This window comes from Copadichromis virginalis, linkage group LG1, assembly GCF_057382275.1.
Source record: "Copadichromis virginalis isolate Kocher_CV1m ecotype Utaka linkage group LG1, C_Virginalis_male_GT1.1, whole genome shotgun sequence".
Lineage (NCBI taxonomy): Eukaryota > Metazoa > Chordata > Actinopteri > Cichliformes > Cichlidae > Copadichromis > Copadichromis virginalis.
In genome coordinates, this window is record NC_140618.1 from 7,556,735 (window position 1) to 7,583,024 (window position 26,290).

Genomic DNA, 26,290 nt, shown 5'->3' on the forward strand with positions numbered 1-26,290 from the left:
ATATTGTATTGACCGAGACTGAGCTGACAGCCGAGCTGAGGGGAAAATGGATCAGTCACTAACTGTCCATCAACAAGAAAATTTCTTTTTCTTCCTCTCTGTCTGTTTTTTTCTCTCTTTAGGCTGTATAGTTCTATAGACACCCTCACTCCTTCCTCCTCCTCCTCCTCTGTTTCTTTACTGTCATCTGTTCTCTTTTCTTGTTGCACTCAAAATCACAGCTCTGCACACGCCCCCACACCATCCCATTCGCACATACACAAGCCGTAGCCTTTAGTTCAGTTGAATGACTTCATTGTCACTATTGTCTGTCACCAAAGCAATTTTTTTAAATGACGGCTTTCACACACCAATAAATAGTTTGTTCAAGTCTTTAAAGGGCGATCATTTGGATTGAAAACATGAGCTATCAGTGACAGAGCTGAAAGTGACAGTAACTTTTATTATCAGCTTATCTGGCAGGCATTTCAAATTAATTAGTCACAGTGTATTACTGCTAATAATTAAGCATGATTGCAGTGCTTACAATTACAGCTGTGTTACGCTCAAATGCGTTTTTAGCTCTTCCAAAATCATCACTGGATGGCCAACCATCACAGAGATGCAGACAAAGTATTACTACGTGGATATAGATAAGACTCAGTCTCTCTTGGAACGGATCCATAGTGTTGACCTCAGTGTTGCACATGAAAAATAGCAGAAATGATTGTGTAAGAAATAAGAAAGAGAGAAAAGTTTCAACCCATGCCTACTTTCTCACCTTCGCACAGCTGGCCAGTCAAGACATGAAGTGGGTGTGAAAGCCAGATTGACCGCCTTAGAAAGCTACAAGAATTGACGCTATTTCTGACACTAGGAGAGTGTCGGGGTAGGGAATTTCTGGAACATGTTGACAATCTGACAAGCAGCTCTCTTTTGCAATCACTTTCTTTGATCGCAGTGACAAACTGCTCACTCTCGGTTGTGAAACTGCAGGTGGAGACTCACTGGTGAGGCTGAATGACCGCGTTAAATCATACCTGCAACCCTGATCTAATTGAATAAATAGGTTTATCAATGATATCACGAACGCGTGTGCGTATGAGCGGTGGAGGTGACAGAGAGGCACTGCCAGGTAATACTGACTGCCAAATATTTCCTTTTAATTCTGTAGTAGCAAAATTCACTCATTACGTAGACAAATCAGTGGGTGAATTGTTTATGAAATGTATCTGATGATATTAAAGTGACAAAGTGCCTCTCAGCTTGGCGGCATTGTTGATTCAGAGGTGTGTTGCTGCATGTCAGGAAAGAGGAGCTCTGTGCTTGTTTAAGCAGAGGAAATTTTTCAGTTTATATCAAGCCCGAAGAGACCTTCTATATATTTCGTTCTTCACCCAATCCAATGTACTTCTGCAACATGCAGCACCCAGTAAAAGGCTCATTGCCACTCCCAGGAAAGAAACCTGCCTGTAAATGTCATTGTTCCCCAGAACAAGCCTGCGCTGTTTGGTATGCTGCTGTATTTTTTTACGGTTATTCAGAGAATTAGTACAGGTTTTCACCACCCCAAGGGCTGTGGAAATTTCTCAGCACATAGGGCTTGTATTATGTCAAACACCAAACAGGCAGACTGATGAGGATTTTAATAAGCAAATAACTTTTGATCTGCTCCTTCATGTGTGAATGTGTAGGTATGCGTTCATTGTTTCAAATGTCTCCTTTCCCACTGCAGTTCCTCCAGTCATCCTGAGTCTGGCTGCGCCTGAGCAGCGGCTTGATACCTGCATTGAATTCACGGTTCGGGGTTACCCCCAGCCCCAGCTGCGCTGGTTCCACAAACAGAAGGAAATTATTAAAAATGACTACATCCGGACTGAAATGGACTTCTACCAGGACTATCTCGAGGGCTGTCTGACCTTCCAGAACCCAACTCACATCAACAATGGCAACTATACCCTGGAGGCCAGCAACGCTCTGGGAACGGTCACCAAGACGGTGTATGGTCACTTCCTCGAGAACCCCGATGAGCCAGGTGAATGGATAACAACTTTTTATAGACATTTCATTCTAGGTGGCAAGTGATGTGCATTTGGCAGCACTGATAGTGAACGCATGGGAAAAAGGCCTTTATACAAATGATAGTAGCGCTCAGTGTTTGTGCATTGCCTTTCTTCATTCCTCTGCATTTAAATAAGAATCAAAGAGGAAAGAATAAAATGCTGCCAAGTAACTCTCTGATTCCCATAAGAGCTGGCTCGGCCCACTTTTTGGGAGTGAGCATCACTGTTGGATTGCTTTTCTTTTTTAACTACCTGTTGTATGACTCACAGGTTGCGTCGCTGTTGGAAATTCTGTCGGGAGCATTTACTTTTTATTAAAATCTTCCTTCACAGGGCACAGGTTGCACGGTTGATCCCTGCTGGTTTTACAGCCGCCAGGGTTCATCCACAGTTCAGTCAGGTAGATTGTTCACTTGCGGTTCGTGCTGAGTTCACAGGGAGGGGGCCTAAGCCCACAAAGACTGGCAAATTTCTCCTTATGGTCAATATTGCAAGGTTAATACCTTGTGTCAATTTATTGACATAGCGTGACTTTTTCTGTCTTCTCTTTTGCAGACCTGGTGGAAGAAGGTGAGTGTGTCTATTTTCAAATGTAAGCCTGTCAAATTTTTGTTCAGCTTTGTTTTTTTCCTGTTTGTTTGGTAAATGTGCGCACACACACACACTACTTGTGTTTGACGAGCACAACTGACTCGGTAACAGTGGAGAAATTTGTTCACTTTGTGTTGCTATTCAGTTTTCTGATTGTGTTGTTAATGTCAGATGGCATTATCATCTTCCTTATTTAAATCATGGATCCCAGACAAAAAAAATCCAATTTCATTTTACATGGTTAATGATCACTCTATACACTAAACAAATACGTTATTCTTTACATACCCATGTCTTATGTTACTGTTAGTTGGGTCTCTAAACCAGGACAGCTGTCTCTCAGTGGTTCATGCCATCAAATTTCAGCAGACACTTCTCTGCCTTTTTTTATTACAGGAAATTGGGAATGTAGGAGAAAAACCAAAGCTTCCTCTGAAATATCAAATTTCCAAACATTACATGCACTGTCATAGTGAGTTTTTCTGCTCATTGGGGCCAGATTTACCACTTTATCAGTAGGAAATGCTGCAAAACTTATGAAAACAGAGTTAAAAGTCCAAAATCTATACCCTCCTTCACATTTTTCAAAGCTGTCCAGTGGACCGGATTGGAGTCTCTACCAGGCTGATTCTGGCCCACAAGCCTTATGTTTGATAACCCTGTTCTAGACCTTTCCTCCCATAGTAGAAAACAGTTTGGGGCATGAAAACCAGAAAATAACAATAAAAACATTTGTAATAGGCACACTTCAGTAAGTAAAAAAAGGAGAGTCTTATAGATAATTCAGTTTTTAAAAAATAACCAGCAACAGTGTAAGCAGGTGAATTTCCAACCCTGTTAGCTGTTGATGTGCGATTGTTTGGGAAGCAGTGTAGTGTAAATGCAGTCATATTGCTGGAACAATGGTTTCGGCCCACTCTCGCTGCATCATAAATCTCCGATGTGCGATGTGCTGCCTGGCCTCAGGCTGTTGTGGCCGTCTCACTGTTAAACAAAGTGGGCTCGCCTGATCTCTGACCTTCATCAGCATCTTCTTCCATCTCCATATGAGGCCATTCTTTCTAATCAGGAATGTATTATAAAGCTGCAGCATGGCCAGAGATGGAGACGGATGGATGCTGACCCTGCGGCGAGCTGCATGAGGCAGGCGGCGACATCACGTTGCTATACATGCACACAGTCACGCAGCTTCTGGGAGTGAGGCAGGTGAGGGAGAGGTGTTTAGAGTGTGAAACATTATGGCAGCAGGGCGCGAGGGAGTTCAGCCATACAAGAGAGACTGACAGGCTGGCTGATACTAACAGTGATGAGGAGAGAGGAGGGCAGAGGGAGGAGAGGAGAGAGGGATGAAGGCTTGGAGGGAGATGGTAGTTAGGACACACACACTCGCACTTCAGTGTGTCTGAGCCAGTAGCAGCCAGTCTACCATGTGGCCATTAATTTGCCCACAATTACTCTCTGATGTCCTGGCTGGAAGCCTCAGACTAGAGCACAAGTTCATTTCATTTCATGGCTCTGTCTCATGACACTCTCTATGCCAAACTCTTGTGTGTATAGGTGCAACATCTAGTATTTAAACATGAAGAAATTAGTCCTGCTGACCGCGGATTTCTGCAGCTTGAGCTGAGTACAACAGAAAATTGACGTCCTGTGCAGCTATATAATTTTTGTGCCTTTTTCAGCTGATTTCATTTTACCTGATTTAATATTTGTCAGTCAATATTGTGTTACCTTCTTTTGATTTTTTTCTGCTTGTATAATTGTGTATAATTGCTAAGCAGCTTGTTGTAATTATTCTGTCTTTCGTATGTGCAAGCACGACCATGTCTTTGTTCAACTGTTCTAAAAACTCACAATGTCTTTTTGTTACTTTTTATGTGAGACTTGAGTCTGACTGGATGGCAAATTTCAGGCTTTGGTAGGAAACTTGTGACAGGTGTCAGATTTGAATATGCATTTGCTCCTCTACAGACTTTTAACTCAACACCACAAAATTTATATTAAAAAAAACCACACACACACTCTGGTCGCCGACATTGTCTCTAGCAATGTTTGATGGATCAAACAAGTGAAGGCGACACGCTTCATGCTTGTGTCAAAATGCTTCTAAAAGAAGGGCAAAGTCTGTTTATGTTTTGAGGGACAACATTTGTACACTATTTATTTCCAGCAGCTTATGTTAAACACACACACAAATGAGAAAACTGCAAATGGATATTTTCAGCTGGCAGTGAGACCCATCTGAAAACATTAATCACACCATTTGGCTTCATGGAGATACTGAAAATATGCTCTCAATTATATATACTAGAGAGCACATCAGGTCACCTAATTCGAGTCTGTTAGGCTGTGCTTTAACCCGTGTAAATGTTTCGCCTATTTAGTGTGATAACGGGTGCATAAACAGGTTCATGCAGTGGAATAACACCACTGCAGATTAGAAAAAAATGCTTATTCTTTTTTATCCGCTGTTTTGTACTTTTTTTCCCTGAGAATACACAGTATGAAGTGTAAAATCATTATACATATTTACTTTAAAAGGACTGTTGCAGTAAACTGCAGTCATTAGAGTGTTTTTTCCTACCACAGCCACTGATGTCTGCTTTTGTGCTTCTGTGTTGCAGTTACGCCGCCACATCCAAGACCACCAGAAGAAGATACATTTGGGGTGAGTTTTCTCCTTAATGATGTTGATGAAACAGCTGCTAAAGATGGGGCCCCTGGTCTCAGCAGAAAGCTGATGTGTGTTTCAACACAAGCATAAACTACTTTTTATTTGTCAAAGACCCCTTGCAGGGCTATTTGCTTGCCTTGACATGCAGCGCTGAGCTTCAAAGGCTACAACACAGCAAACAATGTTACAGTCAGAGTTATATGTTTGGACTTTAATGATGCTGATGATGGTATCCTGAAGTGGATGATGCTGTTTTGAAATGTTATTTAACGTGGGGGATTTTGTACAGTTTCTGAAACCAGTGCTGGTGAGTTATTCCACTGGATTTCAATAATGTGCTTTTAATAGACTTTTTTAATAGCACACATGTTGACATGTGCTAGCAGAAACTCCAATAACATCAATAATGGCTGCTGTTATTGAGGTGGAAAGTTTCCGGGACTTGTACATCCATGCTTCCCTGTCATATCCTAATGGAAGCGACACACTGTTAGCGGTAATTATGCCCGTGCTTTTCCTACAATGGCCAGCTCAAATATCTGTAATCAAAAAAACCCTGCAGTAACATCACTGCGTCTCTGCTGCTACATCTGCTTGCTGCCAAATTTGCCACTGATGGTGTTTTAGAATTTTTGCTTAGGGAAAATTAATAAAACTAGAAAAATATGTGGTCCCTAGCTTTAGTCCTAATGTTACAGTTATAGCTTTACTACAGAGGCTGTTAAAAAAAACACATACCATCCACAGAAATACCCTCTGATTTTATTTTTTTTTTTGCTCTACTTGCTTGAGTTGCTCTTTCATTAAATATAAATACAAGACAGAATTGCAATTCCTACAACTTTACAGCTATCAACAGTTTTGGTCACTGTAGATAGTTTCTTCTGTCATAACAACTACATGGGGGTGAAATTTGTTATAGCTCGCCCTTTCACATTTTAGTAATATTTTTTATTCAGATTATTGTCATTATTGTTCTTTTTAGTAATTTTCATTAAAGCTTGACGTTATGCATATTGATGATGAGACTACTTTGAGTGACAGGTGGGTGCCAACTAAGCCACTAGTTATAGGCAGCGCCTCCGCTAGTGTTTGTGGCGTTGCTCCCTTTACGAGTATTTGTATTGCATATTGTTGTCTGACAGACATAATGGCTTGGAACACAGTTAATTGTACTAAAAGCCCGTCTATGCTCCAGTTTTGATGAGTGAAATTACAGCATTCTCTTTGCATATTAATATGTACTAATTAGAATGTATCCGTGTGATGTACCCAGAAATACTATGGATGCACCAGGCTACCAAGCTTACCCATACTGGGCAATAGTTTATCATATCACTCTCACCTATGTGGTCACTTCTGGCCAAAGGGTTTCATAGCCAAACAGTGTTGCACACTGGCACACAGTTTCCGTACTTAAATTATCCAACAGTGTTCAGATAAATACATATGTATATGCAGTATAACATGAGTTTCATTTTGGTTCTGTGTCAGTGTCGCTATATACCTTTTGTCTACCTAATAACATTATATTGGATTCAACACAACTCTTTGTGGGATTATTTTGACTACAGATAACAGTGTTGGGCTACCTCAGTATTGAAATTGCCATACAAAAACTACAGTATCTGTATGTGCATTTTAATTAACAAATTATTAAGTTTCAAAAATTCTAGTTCTGTTTAAAATGGCATAATATGAATAAACATGGATTAATTGACCTTGAGTTAAATTGCTTAACCAGACTGTAAACTGTAACTGAGTAATGTCAGATTTTCACTGTAAAATACAAAATGCAATCATCAAACAATTACTTTTTAAAAAAAATGAAAGATCCAGAGCAGCAAAAATCAAATATTGTGTGTGGTTCTCATCATCACCTGTAGGTGACGATAAACCCATAAAAAGAAGTTGTGTGCTGCATTTTTAAACATCCTGGTTTATTCAGTTTAAATCAAAAATAACAGGTTTTGATGAGGAGGATAAGCAGGATTTTCCAAAGCAGCAGCAGTCACTTAGAGTCACATCATACAGTAAGTCTGGCTGTAGATGAGAATCGTATTTAAATTACATTCTGTCAACCAGAACACATCACAAACAGGACAGATTTTAACTTTCTTCCACACTGGTGTAATCTACAAGAAAGCAGTTGTCAAAATCTAGTCCCTTAAACTCTGCTTAAGGTGATCAGAAATTTGGAAGGGATTATGATGTGAACACATTCCTCTGATGGCTGCGTGAATCTGACACAGCATCTCATTTCTGCAGGTTTCCATTGCTGTGGGTTTGGCGGGCTTTGCTTGCGTCCTCCTCCTAGTCCTTTTTGTTCTCATCAACAAATACGGCCGGCGCTCCAAATTCGGTATGAAAGGTAAGTCTACACAGATAGTGAGACAAGCAGATCGTCAGGCAGACAGTTAGCTTTGTTTTTCGCCTTTCTGGCAGTTGCATCATTGTGCAGAATCCATTCCTCCAGCTAATCTTCTCTTCAGTATGTTTGTTCGCTAGAAAATGTACATGTGCGGCTACTGTAGAAGTCCTACTTTTTACTGCATGTTTACTGAACCACTGCTGCTCTTTAGTCATATCCTCAAGAGAACTCAATTAAAATAATAATGCTTTTTTGTCCCTTTGGAATCGGATATAAATTGTCTTTGTGACTGTTTTGTGTTGCTGTATGCAACATGTAACTGGGTGCTATCCATAAATGTCTGTGCATAAAGACAAATCAATATCTGTGCTAGAGGAGAGTACACTTGCCATCGTGATACTGTGCATAGGCCTTATACAAATAGGTGAAAAATTAAAAAACAAAAACAAACATGAATCGTCTTAATAAAGTGCTGCCAGAACAGCTTCAGTGCTTCTCCTGATTGAGCCTTCAGGACTATACTGGAGGGACTGAACATAATTCTTCTGAAAGGATATCCTCTCATTTGGTGTTTTGATGACAGTAGAGGAGAGAGCCGTCTAACACATGGTCCAGAATCTCCCACAGGAGTTCAGCTGGGTTGAGGTCTCGTGACAGGGAATGCTGTAGCGTATGAGTCACATCATTTTCATCAACAGCATTGTCATCCTGGAAAAGACCTCTCCCATTAGAATAGAAATGTTTCATCACCCTGAACAACTTTGTAATGACCCTTCCTTCTAACAAGACAAGTGGGCCCAGGGCATGCAACCAAAATGCCCCCATGGAAACCACCACAGGGCTCAAGCATTTGAGTTTTTCCCATAATTTGAGACCCGTCTGTATATTCGCTGCATGCTATGTAGGGCGATCACAGAAGGGATCATGAATTAATTAATGGACTTGGGGCTGTCGATCATGATGAGGAATTCAATAGGATTAATGTGGCTTTTGTGCATGCTGAGCTTTCACTTTGGTTCAGCTCCAGGTTTGCTTATCTCTTCAGCGTTGGCGTCGTAGAAGAGGAAAAAGGCGCCTTAGTGATGATCTAGGCGTATAGAGCAGTTCGGAGAGGAGAGGAGGGGGCGGCAGTGGCTCAGGTCCCGCTGGTCCAGGTTCAAGCGTTGACATGCCCAGGAGCCAACCACATCTCCTGACCAGTTTATGGGCTGAGCATTTGCATGTGTTTGGTGGTTTGTGGTGGGTTGTTTTTGTGGATGACTCAGAACAGACACAATTCCTGAGTCACTTTATGACAAGGTGTGCAGATTCTATATCCAGATTTTTTTCGTTTCTGTCAGCTTCTAGCGCTTGTCCCTTTTCCTTCTTTAATCCAAATATTTTCTAATTGCATACAATCATGACCCGCACCTCAGACCATGCATGTTCTTCATATGCACTGTAAGTACAGTGTATAGTGTAAGTAGCATTAGCTACTTCCACCTTTTAATTAAGCACTTTACAGGATTAGAGTTCGTTACCTACCTCGGTAAAGAACTCTCTGCTGCAATTATTTGGAGGATGCCAATTATTGCACTGGCCTAAAGCTGGCTCTAATCAAGGATGAGTCTCAGAGTTAATGAGGCTTTATAGACATGTTTGTAATGTCATAGGGACTTTTTATTTTTATTTCTAGCTTTCCTAACAAATAGGTTTATGGAATAAAAGCAAAAGCAATAGTTTTTTTTATGCAGCATGACAGCAGTTGGACCTTCTGCATTTGTCTATACGAGATAAGATTTCATTGACGCTACAGCTGCTTGTTAAAGAAGCTTCTGCTTTACTATAACTTTCTCATGTCTTTATTCAGTAGGTGGAAATGTATTTTACACCCAGCAGACCTGTGTCATATTTATTTACGCCCCCAAGTATGAGTTGTTATTGTCATCTTTTATTTGATTCACAACTTAATATATGCAGCATCAGAAAATCAATATAAATCTGAGTGGAGAACTCACTGCCAGAGATCTGGTTTCCAATGTTACCTTTATTTTATACCTACTATCTATTGAAAGGAGAGGCAGTGCTTCATGTTGTTGTCAACACTTAGAGGTTAGTGTGTCTCGATGCTCAACTCTTTGCAAAAGGTTGCTCAAATTCAGTTTTAGTCCTTTCCAAGGAGAAGCGGAAAGGTAATTCTTGATGGGAAGGTACAACTTCAGCTCAGGGGTTGTCTTTTTTTTCTTTAAATCACTAAGTGCCATGCAGTTCTCCATCAACACTTACTGCTTCATGCCGTATGTTAAGATTCCCCGCTTTGCTCCAAGACACATTTCTCAGCAATTTCTGTTCAGACACTTGAAAAGCATTTCTCATAGATTTTTCTCTTGTCAGAATGTTTCCTAGAGTAATTTAAGTTTAGCTGCCTCATTCAAGATAACAAATAGTTTTATAAATGACTGTAATAGTGAGGGGAAAATGAGCACTTTGAAGCTTGAGCAAATCACCAAGTTGAACCATTAGCATTGCTGAAATATACTAGTCTCTTGCATAAATGTCAGCACCATGTAAGGATGTGTAGATGTCAGTTCCTGTATCTGGTACTGTGCTGTACCGTGCTCATTTGTTTGTTCTTATATTTACTTTTGTTTCACTTTAAAACATTAACTGGCTACCTGGTGGGGCAGGTAGGTGGACAAGGCGCAGTATTGTGGAAATATGTGTATGTGTATTTATGTAAGATATCTGAAAACACAGCAGGCGTGCAATGAAACAGTAGTTACCAGCTTTGCAGCCAATACTGCAGAGATAAGAGAAAATGTCTAGAGACAACCCAGTGCTGCTTTTCCACAGTGCCATTTGTAGATGATTCAGGATTCTGTTGCCTTGTCAGCATATTGGAGCCATAATGGAGATTCCCAGTCATCAACACATCACAGAAAGAGGACTAACAAAGCTGTAAAACTGACAAAAGCTCATAAACATTACAAGTGACATAGCAATGCCAGCCAAGTCTCTCTTATCAGCTTAGCTATGCAGTGTATTGATGAGGACTTCAGGGTTCAGCAGGTGAGTTTGATGATGTGCTTCAGCACCGAAAACATTCAAGGTCATGAGTGTGAATGCAATAGCAAAATTGTGCATATTTATTTTGTTACAGTCAGGAAGTGAGGAAAAACCGATGAAATATCTGTGGAAAAAAAGCTTTTGATAAAATAGCAGTGCAGCGCAACAGAGAAAAAAGCTTTTTGCCACCTGCATTTTTTTCCACAGTTAATTTGAGCATTCACTATAACTCCAACATATATATACGCAACGTTGATGTAGTTCAGTGGAAATAAGAGATACTACTATACTGTACGACTTAAAGATAGGTGATGTCAGTGTGGACTCTTTCAAGACGTCATGCTGCTTTGTAATAAAGCCCCTGATGTGACCACATTGTGTGTATTTTCCCCTCCCACACTTGTTCTGAAGAATCAGCTGGAAGGCTTGAAGAAGTCATTACCTTTGGATGGAGCCATAATGGATTTTAGCTCCACTAAATCACTGTAGCTCTTTTGGTAGTTGGAGTTTGATCACTGACCGTTTCTGGGCATCCAATAAAAAAGTTTATTTTTTTCCTTTTTATTTGTTTTGTGTGTGTGTGTGTGTGTGTGAACTGCAGTCAGTTGATTTGCTGGTATGTCAAGGTTTAACGCCAGATCAGTCCCCTGGCTGCCCTGCATTTACAGCTCTGACTGATACACAGCTGTTTGGTTTATGTGGTTGTAATCGTGGTTATATGAAAGATACTTTACACACGTGTGTGTGTGTGTGTGTGTGTGTGTGTGTGTGTGTGTGTGTGTGTGTGCGTGCGTGCATATCTACTCATACTGTAGATAACCTGTTGCTTTAATCAATATGTTGTCAACTCACCTCCCAGCTAAAACATCTTGCAGCCTAAGCATCAGCCTCATCTTTCAAATTGTGACTCACACCAGTGGGCTTTGAAGTGTCTTTCACGCAGATTTTTGTCAGCAGGGAATCAATAATGCTTCTTTAGAAAAAGACACTCAGCATGTCAGTAATAAGTATTGAGCTCCCCTGTCATCTTTTCTTATGTTCTGGGGGGAATTACCCCACCCCTGCTGCTGGAAATGCAGCCAATATACAACAAAATGTATATCATTTTGTCACCTTCCCAGTCTTTTCAATAAAACCTTGTGAGTCGTAAAGGAGGAATGCAGTAGACTGGCCCTGTTAAACTGGCTGCAGAACCATGAAACTTTGCAAATTAAACTCAAGTAAAAATATTTTTGCATCTAACATTGATCCCAGTAGTTAAACCTGGGTTGGGGATTCGTTAACAAGGTTAAAAATTCTAAAAATCCATTATTGTGAATAGCCTTCATATGCTCCTTCTTGTGTTCTCACTCAAATTTTTTGTCGTCATTACAACATATCCAGTTTTGAATTTTCTAAATCAAGTAGATTCAAGCCAATTCCGAGGGTCCCGGCGGACTTTGGGAATCGATGCCTCATTCTGCTGCACATATCCGAGCTCATCCACAATAGCTGCTGGCAGTTGCTATGTGTTTACACAATGAGAAAATGATACAGGCACTATTTCTGGCCGCATTTCACTACAGAGTTTTGATTGGAAATATACAGTGAAGGAACAAACATGTCAGGGGAAAGTGACAAATGATGAGTGAGGTGTTTATACATCAGCACTGCAGAGACTGTTTCATAATAAACTATGAGAAACTTGTTCAGTCTGCTATTTTTAGTTTATCACCTACAGTGCACTCACATAGCTTTATATACACCTTTTTGTTATTTGTCATATCGACAGAACAAAGTGATTTTCGTTTTGTTTACCACTCACAACCATCTTGTTTTCCTGTTTCACCTTACAGGTTCAAAATTTCTACTACAACACAGTCACTTTATGCTTTTATTTAGTTTTTATTGTACAGTAACTTTTATTTTTAGCAATTAGGTCCATTTGATGTTAGGCATCTCTGTCGCGCTGACCTAGTAGGTGTGGCTGTTATTCCTCTTTTCCTCCTCCTGCCCTCTACCTGTTCGGTGCTGCTGCTTACCCATGGCCGCTGATTAGACCTTGGGTGCAATCAACAACTAAGCACGGCCTGGTGTGCGCCGCCCTGCCAGGTGAGCCACATTAGAGCAATCAAGGGTGGGCGTGCCGAGTAAACCTTTAAATGCATGCAGCAGTCATTTGACCCGGGTGCAACATACTGAGAGGACGGCAAACAAAGCACTTTTCCACTGTGAGGAAGACTTTGAACAAGACAGGCTATCGGTAAGCTCTTGAGTTCACATTTTGCTTTTGCAGATGTATCTGGGACTATGGAAGCTCAGTTGTGCAAATGTTTTACGCTTAGGGAAATAGTTGCTGCATTTAAGTTTAATTATATTGACAAAAATGAATGTTTAAGTTTGAATAAATTGTTTGTGCAGTTAGTGTTCCCACATATTTATGTTAATTAATATTAAAAATAGTTACCCCAAATCCTTGGGTGGATCGTAAAACTAGTGAATAAATGTTTGGTTTTGATTTAAAGAAAATAATTCTTTGCAAAGAAAATCCTTAGTTAAAGTCTATTAAAATGTTTGTGAACTCTAAAATGTATACTTTAAAATACAATTGTTTATAAAAAAGTGTTAATGCAAAGAAGACACATTTTGTATATTTAAGAACCACAGTTAAATTAACAGTTAACCACATGGTAAATGGCTTTACTGAAGTGTATTTTGTTATTTCATCTGTCTTCTGTGTAATGCATGTAATTTATCTGAATGGTTAATGGAATGTTCTTTATTTTTGTGTTGAAAGGTTTTTTTACCTGCTGCTACCTACCAGCTATCAAACTAGTTGGTCTAAATAAAGTTGAGTGAAATTCAAAGTCTTGTCTTTTTCAAGTGTGGACACCTCACAGTCAGAGGAACACTTGACAATCTCAATTTAACACTTAACATACTAGAGCATATAGTATATTTAAATTTTAGGAAAAGCTTCATTATTATTATTATTATTATTATTATTATTATTATTATTATTGTAATTTAATTGAAACATGTAGACTTCAGTTATTCTATATTGATTATACATAAATTATATCCAAGATATAAATAGTCTGAAGGAAGAGTGAAGAGATACACAATCCAAGGTGCTTAAGGTCCAGTCTGAAGTTTCTGTAGTCTGTGACAATTTGAGGTGCCATCTGCTGGTGTTGTTGGTGGTGGGTCCGCTGTGTTTTATCAAGCCCAGAGTCAACAGAGCTATCTCACAGGAGAGGCAGGTTTGGATGCTTCATGCAGATTTACTTTTCCAACAGGACTTAGCACCTGCCCACCGCGCCTAAACTACTACCTAATGGTTTGCTCACTATATCATTACTGTGCATGACTAGCCAGGCAACTCGTCTGGCCTTAACCCTACAGAGAATCTATGGGCTATTGTCAAAGCGAAGATGAGACACACCTGATCCAAAACACCACTGTGAACACAACCTGGGCTTCAACACCTCAGGAGTATCAGAATGTGATTGCCTTCGTGTCACAAAACTGATGCAGTAACTGCCAGTAAAGAAGCCCCAATCAAGTATTAACTATGTGAAATGAATACTTTTAAGAAGCTAGAGTTTCTATGCTGCAACTCCTTTTTGAAATATCCTAATCAGAGATACTGAACTTTACATTTTTATTAGCTATAATCCAAAGCAAAAATATTTGCCTTTATAGTTGAGGAATAGATTTATCTGAAAGTTTACCTTTTGAATAAAAAAATACAATATTCAGATTCTTTACTGGTATATTGCACATTTAGTAAAAAGCAAAGAAGTTTGAGAAACACAGCAGCTTTAAAGCACTATAGGTACACATCAACACCCTGGTTAAGAAAGCCCGTCAGCGTCTCTTCTTCCTCAGAAGACTTAGACTTCCATCTGCCACTGAAGGTGCTCAAGAACTTCTACTCCTGCACCATCGAGAGCGTCCTGACGTCAAACATCTGCACCTGGTTTGGGAACAGCACCAAGCAGGACAGACGAGATCTGCAAAGGGTGGTGCGCTCGGCAGAACGCATCATTCAATCAGAGCTCCCTGACCTGCTGTCCATCTACACCAAGCGGTGCAAGTCCAAAGCTAGGAAGATTATGATGGACCTCTCCCATCCCAACAATGGACTCTTCTCACTGTTGAGGTCTGGGAAGCGCTTCCGCTCCCTTAAGGCCAAAACAGAGAGAATGAGGAGGAGCTTCTTCCCCCAGGCTATTCGGGCCCTGAACCAGGTGTAGGACTGGACTCTCCCAAACACGTCACTATAAGACTGGACTCTCACACACGTCACCACACGCACCACCACACATTTCCTATAATCCTATAATTCCTAAAATTTATAATCCTTATCTTTATAATCTCTTCTGCTATTTGCACATTCTTTACTGTAAATTCCTAAGTTAATTTGTAAATTTTTGTAGTAAATTGTAAATATTGTAAAACTTTTCTTCTGTCATTTAATGGTTGGGCATTGTACAGCTACAAGCATTTCACCCCCATGTCATACTGTGTATGGTTGTGTGTGTGTGTGTGTGTGTGACAAATAAAATTTGAATTTGAATTTGAAAGGTACATGCACCAGTACTAGTTTATGTTGCTGAACTTGTAGACTTTTCTCTGTCCATAATTCAACAAAGTAACCTTGAAGCCATGAATTCACACTGCTCTGGCCCCTTGTCGTGGTCATCAGAAACATTGAGAAGTTGATTTTGGCTTTTGCAAATTCTATGTAAATAACCTTTGGTTTGCACTGGACCTGGTTTGACGCCCAGAGTTGCAGCGTATTGGCAGCACCATCTTAGATTGAAGTGATCAGGAGCAACTTCGGTTTCCGTTTCTTGGCTAAGTGCATTTCAGCACATAGTGAGGCTGGAGCTTGAACAGGGATTGAACATCCTGCAATTAGTGGACAGCTAGATCTATTACTCGAGCCATGATTGCCTTCACATAGGTGTGGCACAAATGGCGCTAACAAGGAAGGTAAATTAAATTTACTATACAGTGACAGCATCCTGTTAGGGTCTTATTAATGTAACTCCCTAACCACAAACACAGTGGAGCTACGTGTGTGGGGAAGGTCACTGTCTATTCCTTTCACAGAAGCTGCAAAGGTGCAAGACAGAGGCTCAGGAGAGCAGCAGGCAAGCTAACCATCAATCATGGCTGTCAATCATTGCAATCATCAACCACTTGCTTCAGCCTCCAGCTATGGAAGATGCCACTTGGTATAGATACTAAAACGAGACTTGAATATGTAACTATAGTTGTGTGAATTGTGACTGTCAGATGTTATGTTGAGACATCAAAATGATCAGTGGTGTGGGTGGTCAGGGATGGGATGTTGCTGATGTTGGCTGTCAGGAAATGTTTTTTCTGAATCTGTGAAGCATGCATATTCTAAAAAAATCATGGTGTTAATTTGACCTCCACAAACTGGATGAATTCCAGGTCACACCATACATCAGCATGACTGACCCGCCAATTCACTCCCCCGCTGGCATGCTGTCATGCTGAGCTTAATGTTTCAGTTTGCACACCTTACTTTACTCTGCTGCTCTTCTTTCTGTTTTAAGGAGCGTGTTAACTCCTTCCTTTCTCTCTTACACCCACACTTTATCGTGATGACAACGTATGTTCCTGGCAACTAATTTGCTAGTTGCTTAAACAAGAGAAAAAATGAGACTAGTCGACTTGTCTAAAGGACAAAAAACCCTCCGAAATCTTTTAAAACTGAGACTTTAAATAGATGAAATTAAACATAAAATGCAATCAAATTAATATTTGTGTGTATTTTATGAACTATATAAAACTGTCAGTAATGTTTTAAATGATGCAAGACTGTGCTGCACTTTCCACTGTTTATAATGTTGCAAATGCACACAGTGTCAGATTAGTTTGCAGAGTTTTCCTAACATTAGCAACAGCTCCAGAGAACATGTATGCGGTTGTATATTAATATAAGAAGAATAATGCATTCAGAACATTTCTGGCACCAACTAGCAAAGGCAGCAGCATGTGAACGTTTAGTCGACTAGTCATGCATATTCCTAACGACAACTGGACTGAAGACTTCATGTGTATATTTAATTTTAGCCTATTTTACAAATGCATTTATCAGTGATTTACGGTCATGCTGCTGATGTTATGAAAGCGTCCAGTGCTTGGGCACAGTTAGTGATCACACCAGATGCTAGTTATCCTCAAATTCTCAGCCATGCCTGAACATGACACACAGAGATCACAGCAGTCAAAAGAGCTGGACTTGGTAAACTCTGAGAGATATTTTATTTTGGTTGCATGAGATTATTTCCTCTTTTCTAAAGCTTGTGGGATCGTATTGATTTTTTAAACTGCCTCCAAAATGAATGTTTTGGGTTCAGACATTCAGACAAAACAAGCAATAAATCTCTTGGAAACTGTGATTTCTCACAGTTTACTGATATTTGTTTAGCCAGAGGTTCATTGATAAGTTGACAAAGTGACTCCGATCTAGAGTAAAAGCAGGTGGTAATTACAGAATTTTTGGTTTTGGTTTTTAGTAACTGTCCTCTTTCATTCAAAGTTATATGATTAACACAAGGCCAGCCACTTAAGACGAGCAACATACTACAGTTTCTGGATAAACTACCTCTGTTAATATAAAGCTATTGTAAATGATGTCCTAAACGAATGACTGTCCCATCAATGCTGAAAAAACAAGACGTCCGAGTGACATGAAGCATAACTAGTGGGAACGGGCAGCTTGCTGCCTCTGAATCAGTCAGTAACAGTCTCCGCATGTAAGCAAATTTAACTGTTCAGTTAGCACTGCTACTCACAGTGTTCAGATAGTATTTCAGTCATTATCTCATTGTGGAAACTAAACCTGTGACATTTTTCAGACTTTTTACCCGTCCGCTCTCTAAACAGTTTTCAGGGTTTTTAGATGGGCAGATAGACAAGTACATAAATCACAGAGACGCCCGCGAACTCACTGACTTGCATACCGACACTGAAGTACACACATTCACACACAAACCATACCCCGCGGCCTGCCAGCCTCTGTGATCCACACGTGTGTGTCAGGGTGACTTACCCTCCTCTCCGCTACATTACCTGAACCAGGCCTGGGGATGATCAACCCACCCACACACACACACACACACACACACACACACACACACACACACACACACACATAGATAGAGAAGTATTTACTGCATCACTGCCTCACTCGGCCTCCAGTGACCAGATTGAGCTCTGCTGCTAAGCACTGAGACATGCCCGTCTAAAGACAGATAGACACTGTGTGTCTGTGAGGAAAACAACTTTCAATTAAAAGTTCTTTACTTGTCTTCCTAAACATTAAAGGGACTTAAATGGACCATTTTTCTTTCAAATTTAATGAACAGCACTGCAAAGTAGCTACATACATTTACTCCAGCAAACTTTATTCCTGCATTTGCTTTGTAGTTTCAATCTTCTCTTAATTTCAGAGGGATTTTTTTTCTTTAGTCCATTTCATGGCCAGCTATTCATCAGATAAAAATTTAAAGAGATTAAAATCTTTTACATAGAGAGATCAAATGTTTCATCACTTTAGCTGCACTACTCTGCCTGGTTTACACTCAATGTCACTTACCCATTATATTGTATATTGTATAGCTTTCTTGTTATATGTAAAATTGTATTTATTTAAATTTTTACTTTTTAATTATTTTACTTGCATTTTTAATCACTTTTATATTTAAATATATTTAAATGTTCATTTGCTATTTATCTAGGGATTGAGAGTAACGCAATTTCTATTCTCTGTATGTCCTGTACATGTGGCAGAATCGACAAATAAAGTTGACTTTGACTTTAATACACAAGTCAAATCTGATAATGTGTGATCATATAAATATACTAACAAACTTACACTAACAAAAAAAACATTTTTTTGTTAATGTATTTGTTGAAGTATCACACTAATGGAACTATAAGGTTAAAAAAAAAACACCATGCTGTATGGATAAGTTTACAAACAATTACGGGAAAATGATTTTCAATATTAATTATGTAACTTGGCTTATTTCATGTTTAGTGTTGGAAGCTAATATTAGAAATCAATAGAATGTGCATGGAGTCACTTTAATTAAAGGTCAGAAAATAGAGCAAGGGCAATCATATAAATATATTGCGACCATAATCAATGAAAAACTGAATTTTGATGAGAATTGCAAATCGGTCTACAAAGGGTCACCAGCTCCTTTACTGCCTTAGGAAACTTTCCCACACTGACCGTTTGTCTGTTTTATCTTTTTGTTTAGTGGAGTGGTTCGGTCAGACCTCTATCACAGAGAAAAACTCACGAAATCAGATACTGGGATGGTCCAGTCATCTGATAGGTGAGTCACAGTCCTGTTTAGCCTCCCTGTACTCTAAACAGGTACAAAGGTTTATTCATTCTTAATTATGGTTCCCATCCTCTACGGGGTCAATTTCAGCTTCTTCCTCGGGATGGAGGTTTCTAGTTCCAAGATGCAGAAGAAAGTGTTATAAAAAACAGCTTTGTTCCTGCTGCCGTCACTAAACTTAATAAGAACTGCTTTTTGATTTGATTCATCTTATCTAATTACCAAATATGTGTCGTCGCGTTTAAATAGGTGTGTGTGTGTGTTTTGTAAAGGGATGCCAAATGCAATCCTTTCTCTGTAAAGCAAATTTACCTACGCGTATAAAATAAAGAAACCTTGAACCTTAAGTTTAAAACATTTTAAACGATTTTAACCTTTATGTATGCTACTCCCAGCAGGTCTCAACACCAACTTCCATAAACTGATGGATGCAGCTGAAGGGCTTTTACACAGGGCTTTTGCAGCTGGAGAATCCCATATTTTAGGGGCTAAATCACTATTTACAGGTTGATTTAGTTTGTCCATGGTTGCTGTACATCTGAAAACCACTTTGGACCCCTGCCTCTACCCAAGCATATCATTTCAGGCTCCTTCTGACTAAATCACTGTCACGTCTATTGTCAATTATGCTGGCTCCGTTCTGTGCTCAGATCTTTCTTCTCTTTTTCCTGCAATATGATACCCAAGTGAAAGAGAGGATAGAAAGCCCCTAAAACAGAGCAATACTGTCAAATATAAATTACTGCAGATGGAAATGACAATATTTTTGTTATTTATTCTTTGTGTCTGTTGTACACGTTGCATTGGAAATGTTTTTGCAGATTGACTATAGTAGCAAGTATAAGCAGTGTGAAATCCATAGGAACAGTTTCTGTGCATATCTTCCATCTTCATTTAGGTTTTCACATTTAAGACATCAAGTCACATATAAAAAGAAACCTCAGCATCATCTACCAAACACAATGAAACGGATCACTAACCGCGTGTCTGCTGCACAAACTGTGTTTACCCTTTGCTCAGTTGGTACAGCACCGTCATCCTAATTGGCTGTAATTCATTCTTGTGAACACATGCGACAGATGGGGACTGCTAAGAAAATAACAACAGACCCACCAGGAAGAGCTCCTTTCCCTCATTTTCTTCCTTTTATACATCTCGTCCTAGAAAAGAAGGACATTTTTAGGAAGTAACGTTAATCTCACCGTCATCTCTGCCGTCATATTGTTGCTGCTGATGCATGCCACAGATTGCCAGAGCTTTTAGTTAAACCCTAAAAGGAATTGGATACTGCCTGCCACCTCTCAGCCACAGCATGATCTCACATGTCCTTCTTTAGTTCTTTTTGCACCTTGAATGGAAAATGAAAAACAAAAAAAGGGCTGTTTATTTATTTATTTCATTTAAAAGTTGCATGAGAGCCTTCCTAAGGAGTTTGAGTGCCAGGGTGGCCCGAGGTTGTTGCTGTGGAAATGCTGTTCCTCATACAAATAGGATTTCTATTTTTTGCAGGGTTATTTATTTTGGATTTTCAGCACTAGACTTCTAATAGCTAAGTGCCTCATGTCCTTATGATGTCTTTCTGTGGAGATGGTCACTGCTTTGCTGTGCCATGCATTATAACCCCAAGTAAAAGGCAAGGCTTGCAGAGTGGTCTCGTTGAATGCTTTCATTGGGTGTTTGGAAGCTTCTTCCCTTTTAAGTCTTTGCCATCAATAGTTCAGAAGGCTGTCTTCAGTCTTCTGAGTTTAACAGTAGCTTAATATAGCATTTTTAAAATGTCAGAGTATTGCAGAATACAGCTGTAGGAGTAGAAGAAGGCTTTCTGAATTGCTGCACCAATTTAGATTGATCCCCAAGAGGAATTGTTCCATAAATGTCATGTTTGCGCCTCTTTTTCAGCCATATGATGGTAGAAGAACTAACTGTGTATGAGGTTAAAGCGTTTTGCTTTACAAAAGAATGAAAATTTGCGAGTTACAGTAAAAAGCGAGCTGTCGGTCTTTTCTCGATAACTTGTATTGATTGAAAAAAAGTTCCAAAATAAAGGTAATCCAGTGATGTAACAACAGCACGTGCTGGACATTGTTTTTGGGTGAAGGACGTCCTTCTTGGTTTTCCAGCAAGGTAAATTTGTGTACAACAGTTAGTAACAAAATACAGGTTAATGGTGAAAGAAAAACAAAATGTAATAATAAAAATTATTATATTTATTATAATAAAAATCACAGGCATGTGTGCACACGCTTGTGCACGCGCAAAAGCGCACCAAAACAAATACTATTCATTGACAGATACATCAGCCTGTAGATGATAGTCCATATGACGTGTGAGTTTGCAGGAACAGGACACCTTTCAATTCTTCTCTGAGGACCCCCATAAAAAAACAAAAAAGAAATTGTCACAGACAATTGACCTCGAACTCTGGAGGCCATTTCTTCTTACTGACCTAACTTATCAACACTCTATGGGCAGCAATACACGTGGGTAATGGTGACACTGCTAGCAAGAGAGGCTATGGGAGTGAGATAATTAAATCCACTGTGCAACAAATGAGACCAAATGTACACACACACACACACACACATTAAGAGTTATGTTTAAATAATGAGTAACTGGTAATTGTGTAGCAGACATTGTGTGGCTGTCTGTTCACATCCATTTGTTGTCATTACTGCAATAATGTGTCTTGCTTTGTAAGAGAACTTCTGAGTGGACTAGACAGTATTTTTTAGTGTTTTTTCTCAAAATGAGACATTTAGTGTCAGTCTAAACAGTGCACATCAACAGTGCTTTTGTTCCAATATCAATTAAGTAATTTGTCTTTATGTCAATAGAATGCCAAATAGTCTTTTAATTTTCACACCTTTTTTTTTAAACCTGGGCTTAGCGTCACATTTCTATAAATGCATCCCGCTCAGCACACCCACATCCTGTTCTCAGCCATTTCCCGTTGGCCCTATTTCCTTTTAGGGTTTTTATTTGTAAGAGAATTCTGATCGTATAACAAGTAACCATAAATACATTTATTTCTGCTTTGAACTTTAATTCAACCTCCCAAACATACAGCACATCCCTCATCCTGGAAGGCTCTGCTGATGATTAGTGTGCTCATTTTTTTCTGCAGTTTACATGGGGCCTTAAAATAGACTCTTGCGGTATTATGCTGATGAGTTTCTTCCAAGATAATGAACATTAAGGGACTGATTCTCACTAGACAACCCTCTTGGAGTACAGCAAAGTCAGCTTGGACAGCATTTTCCATGTCTTATAACTCAGAACAGACTGTTCCCTGTTGACTGCAAAGTGTTGGTAAGGGTTATTTCAAAGTGCTGCCCTTATTGTTACCATTAAAAAAGACAGGTTACTGGCAGTTTCCAGCTAACGTTATATATGATAGCCTAGCCCAAATTTTAGCGTGTTCCCTTCAATGCAGCAAGTTGGAACAACAGCTCAGCTACAAACAGAATGGAGAGACTGTAACCTGTGGTGTAACCTGCAGTGTAAAACTATCCCAAACAGCAGGCTGAATGAAGAGGTGTTGCTCAGTCATAAACCTCCAGCCAGTGGAGCTCAGCATCCCAGCCCTTTGTTCCCCTCGGGAAACCTTTGGCATGACTCCAGTTTGGATTTTCTACATACGGATGCTTTTCTCATTATACTGCACAAAAGAGCATCCACTCAAAGGTGGGAAGGTGATTTAAGGGGTCTGCATGGATATTCCTGCCTAATTTTTTAAAAAAGAAAGAAAGAAAAGCAAAATCAAAAGCAGGGTCACAGTACTGAAGAAGAGAAAGCGGCTGTGAAGGTTTTTAGCCCCCACTGTAAGCAATAGTTAATTCAGTGTGAATTTTAGCCACCGGTCCAGGAAACAGATCATATTATGTAACAACCAAATGTAGGGTGCCGCATGCTCACTCCCACGCTGGACAGGATTGTGAGTCTTATATTCTGACAAATATAAAATAGCAGCTCTTGGATGGCAATTAATTTCTTTGCTAAAATAAAGATGATGTGACAATATGTGACAGCTTTATATAGTTAAATAGGTAAGAGTGAGCACATTTACTACAGAATATCCAACTATAGCTATCGACAAGTAAATATTGCACTCTTGGTTTGGTATACTGAGAAGAGAAGACCTATTATTTAAACTTAAATTCCTAGTATATGCGTTTAATGGTGTAATATGTATTATCTAGGAGTATAAATGTCCTAAATATAACAGCCTTATGCACACTATTCTTGACAGTATAAATAAAGTCAATATCTTTGTTCTGTTACAGAGAACTGTAAATTTATATGTAAGCTTTAGCAAAAGAACATGTCTGTGAAAGTTCATTTCTAAACTGTGATCTGAACTTTTGTCTTCTCAAAGGTCTGTGACATATGAGTGAGAGCTGTGTGACTGCGTTTAAAGTCAGAGCATTTCAAGTTTTACAACATTGTTAAATAAGATAAGATAAGATAAGATAACCTTTATTAGTCCCACACGTGGGAAATTTGTTTTGTCACAGCAGGAAGTGGACAGTGCAAAAGTTATGACGCAAAAATTAGAATACAATAAGAATAAATACAGTACACAGCTGTACAGAATAGAATAAAATAATATACTATATACAGTAGAATAAAATAGAATAAAAATATACAATAAGATAAAAATAGAATACGAATAATAATAATAAATAATCAGTTTTTCTAAATAAGGATTAACGCTGTCTTACCTCATCTACAGTCCCAGACTGATCCAAAAATGAAATCATGGTTACCTCTCCTTACTTAATCGGGAATTCAACGTATGATGTGTGGACTGGGAAAAAAAATTATGGCTTAAGATCAGCTTGTCAGGAAAGGCAACTAAAGCTCCCATCGTTACCTTCTCTAGTTGTTCTGCTGTTATATTTGTGTTATAGTTGCAGACTATTTTGCCAAGTGGCAACAATGATGAACTGTATATTTTAATTACTCAAAAAATATTTTTCACTTAAAAACCATCACATTTGCAATTAAGAAGCTTCAAAAGGAAAAAACGTTGTCCTGTCCTATACAAGACTCTGAGGATTGTATGTCCATTATTGAGCTCCTTGTACTGTATAATTTTCTATTCATAAGACTCAGCTTGCAACACATACTTAAAAATTAAGTATTAATCCATTTGGGTGCAGAAAGGGTCACTTTCACAACTAATTCATAGAGTGGGATGAGCACAGATGCCTTTTCAATTCAATTTAAAACTCAGTGAAATCACTTCATTGTGTGAGCTTTGAAAAGGAGTTTCCTCACCTTAAATCCTTTAACATACAATGCATGCTCTACACTAGTGGAGAGCAGTAAATAAATTAGGTTTGCACTAAACACACACTAAGAAAGGTCAATTAAAAAAATTCAATAGATCAATTAAAAGATAGAAATCCCCCTCCAGATGGTGTTGACAAGCCTACAGTACTGTAACCCTATCCACTGTGCTCCTCCGAACTATCGAACTCAAAGAAGTTATTCTCCCCTTTCCCCTCATGTGTTCTTTGCAACATTTTTATCACAGCAGCATCTGTTGTGTAAATTGTGGGACCAAACTACTTATACTTAATCTATAGGCATTAGCCATGAGTAACAATGTCCAGTCTTTTAATTTGGCCACACTTGAAGGAGAAATAAGAAACATATTAAGAATAATGGCACAAAACGATTTACTTGGTATCCATTTGGAGTGCCAGAGCAATGGGTCTCAGTACTTGTAAATCACATTTTTCTGTTTTGTGGAGTACTGTCTGTAGATTAGTGGGCAAAACAGCCATCAATGTAAAATGAAATCTACAACAAAATTAATGATATAGAAAGACAGTTGGTCTGAAGCAGCTGTATATAAAGAAAGCCATAATTTCTGTAATTATTCCATGTCCTCTTAGTGCCTTGCCTGCAAGCTTATCAGCATAAAAAGCCAAATATTTGTATGCCTTTGATTGTTTCATCTTTCTTTATCAGACCAAATAAAACTGACAGGTAGTACTATTGAGAGCTAAAGAAAGCCTTCTCTTTTTTTTGCTTTCTGTTTCAGGCCACTCATATATGCAAGACAACACTTTGTGCATGTCACGCTCTTACCTTGAGTAAACAACATCACTGGCATACAACTCATCCAGCACCTCCGTTAGCCTGGAGTCATCCCGGTCATGCTGCCTTCCTCATGTTAAATATAGCCCTGTCTTTCCATCAGTTGCTCTTTCACTATCCCTATATATTCCATCAGGACTTGTTCCCATTAGCCTCTCATAGTTTAGACTTGCGTGTTATAGATAGAAAACAAGGCTCCATCTTTTATAAGGGTGGTTAAAGTTTTAGGTCTGGAGAGTAATTGTTGTGTAATCATGAGTAAGGGATTAATAATTCATAGAAGCATGCAGACACACACACACCTACACATGCAGATACACACAGCGAATCTCCTCCAATCTCTGTCTGCGTCTCACTGTCTCTGTGTCTTCTTGCTCTCTTTTTCCTCTATTTGCATCTCTCTCCCTGCACTTTTCTCTCCGTATGTCTCTCTATCTCCTTCTCTCTTTCCTCACTAATGGAGTTAGTGGGCGCCGAGGATTTAAACAATTAAAACAAAATTCATTTGAATGAATTAAAGAGCAGGGAGCTGCAGCAGTAGACACTTCTGAGGCAAGACGAATTACCTTGCATGGCTGGTTTAGCAGCATTTTACTGTGGCCCTGTCCTTCCTCATTTACCCGAGTATTAACCCGTGGAAAAGCATTGTTAGTACACAGTGATGCAAAATAGATAGAGGCGCATGTAAGGGAGGAAACTGTAACTTTTCTGAATGGGTAGCATAAAGCTGTAACCCATTAGCCTGCAAAGACCGAAGAATGCATTACCTTCTTGCATCTCCTTGCTTTTCCCAGTCTAGTTCGAGCAACAGGAGATGCACAACATTTGCAGCCTGGGTTACGAAAGACTTCAGATGCTGTTAAGGAAATGCCAAGGCCATCTCAGCTTCTCTGAGAGAGTGTGAAATGAAGATGGAGAGTGTGTCACTCTGCGATGAGAGGTCATTACCTGCTTCTCAAAGGCAGCAGATTATGTCAATTTTACAGGTCACAGTCTTCTGGGCCACAGCATTTTTTTTACCCCCTTTGTCTCTGTGACACCTTAATGCCTGGTAATGAGTCCAGAAGTGTCTGGAGTTGAA

At 39.3% G+C, this 26,290-nt stretch overlaps 1 protein-coding gene across 2 annotated transcripts in view; it reads left to right on the forward strand.

Annotated features, from left to right (window-relative positions):
- ntrk3b (neurotrophic tyrosine kinase, receptor, type 3b) overlaps window positions 1-26,290 on the forward strand; it is a 225,936-nt gene that overhangs the window by 119,845 nt on the left and 79,801 nt on the right. Inside the window, exons 8-11 of one of the 2 annotated variants that reach the window (XM_085441285.1) lie at window positions 1,715-2,014; window positions 2,598-2,612; window positions 5,258-5,301; window positions 7,576-7,678. In XM_085441285.1, the coding sequence (XP_085297411.1) occupies window positions 1,715-2,014; window positions 2,598-2,612; window positions 5,258-5,301; window positions 7,576-7,678 (462 nt within the window). The remainder of the gene's footprint in view (window positions 1-1,714; window positions 2,015-2,597; window positions 2,613-5,257; window positions 5,302-7,575; window positions 7,679-26,290) is intronic. The other variant, XM_085441353.1, reaches the window with a different exon arrangement.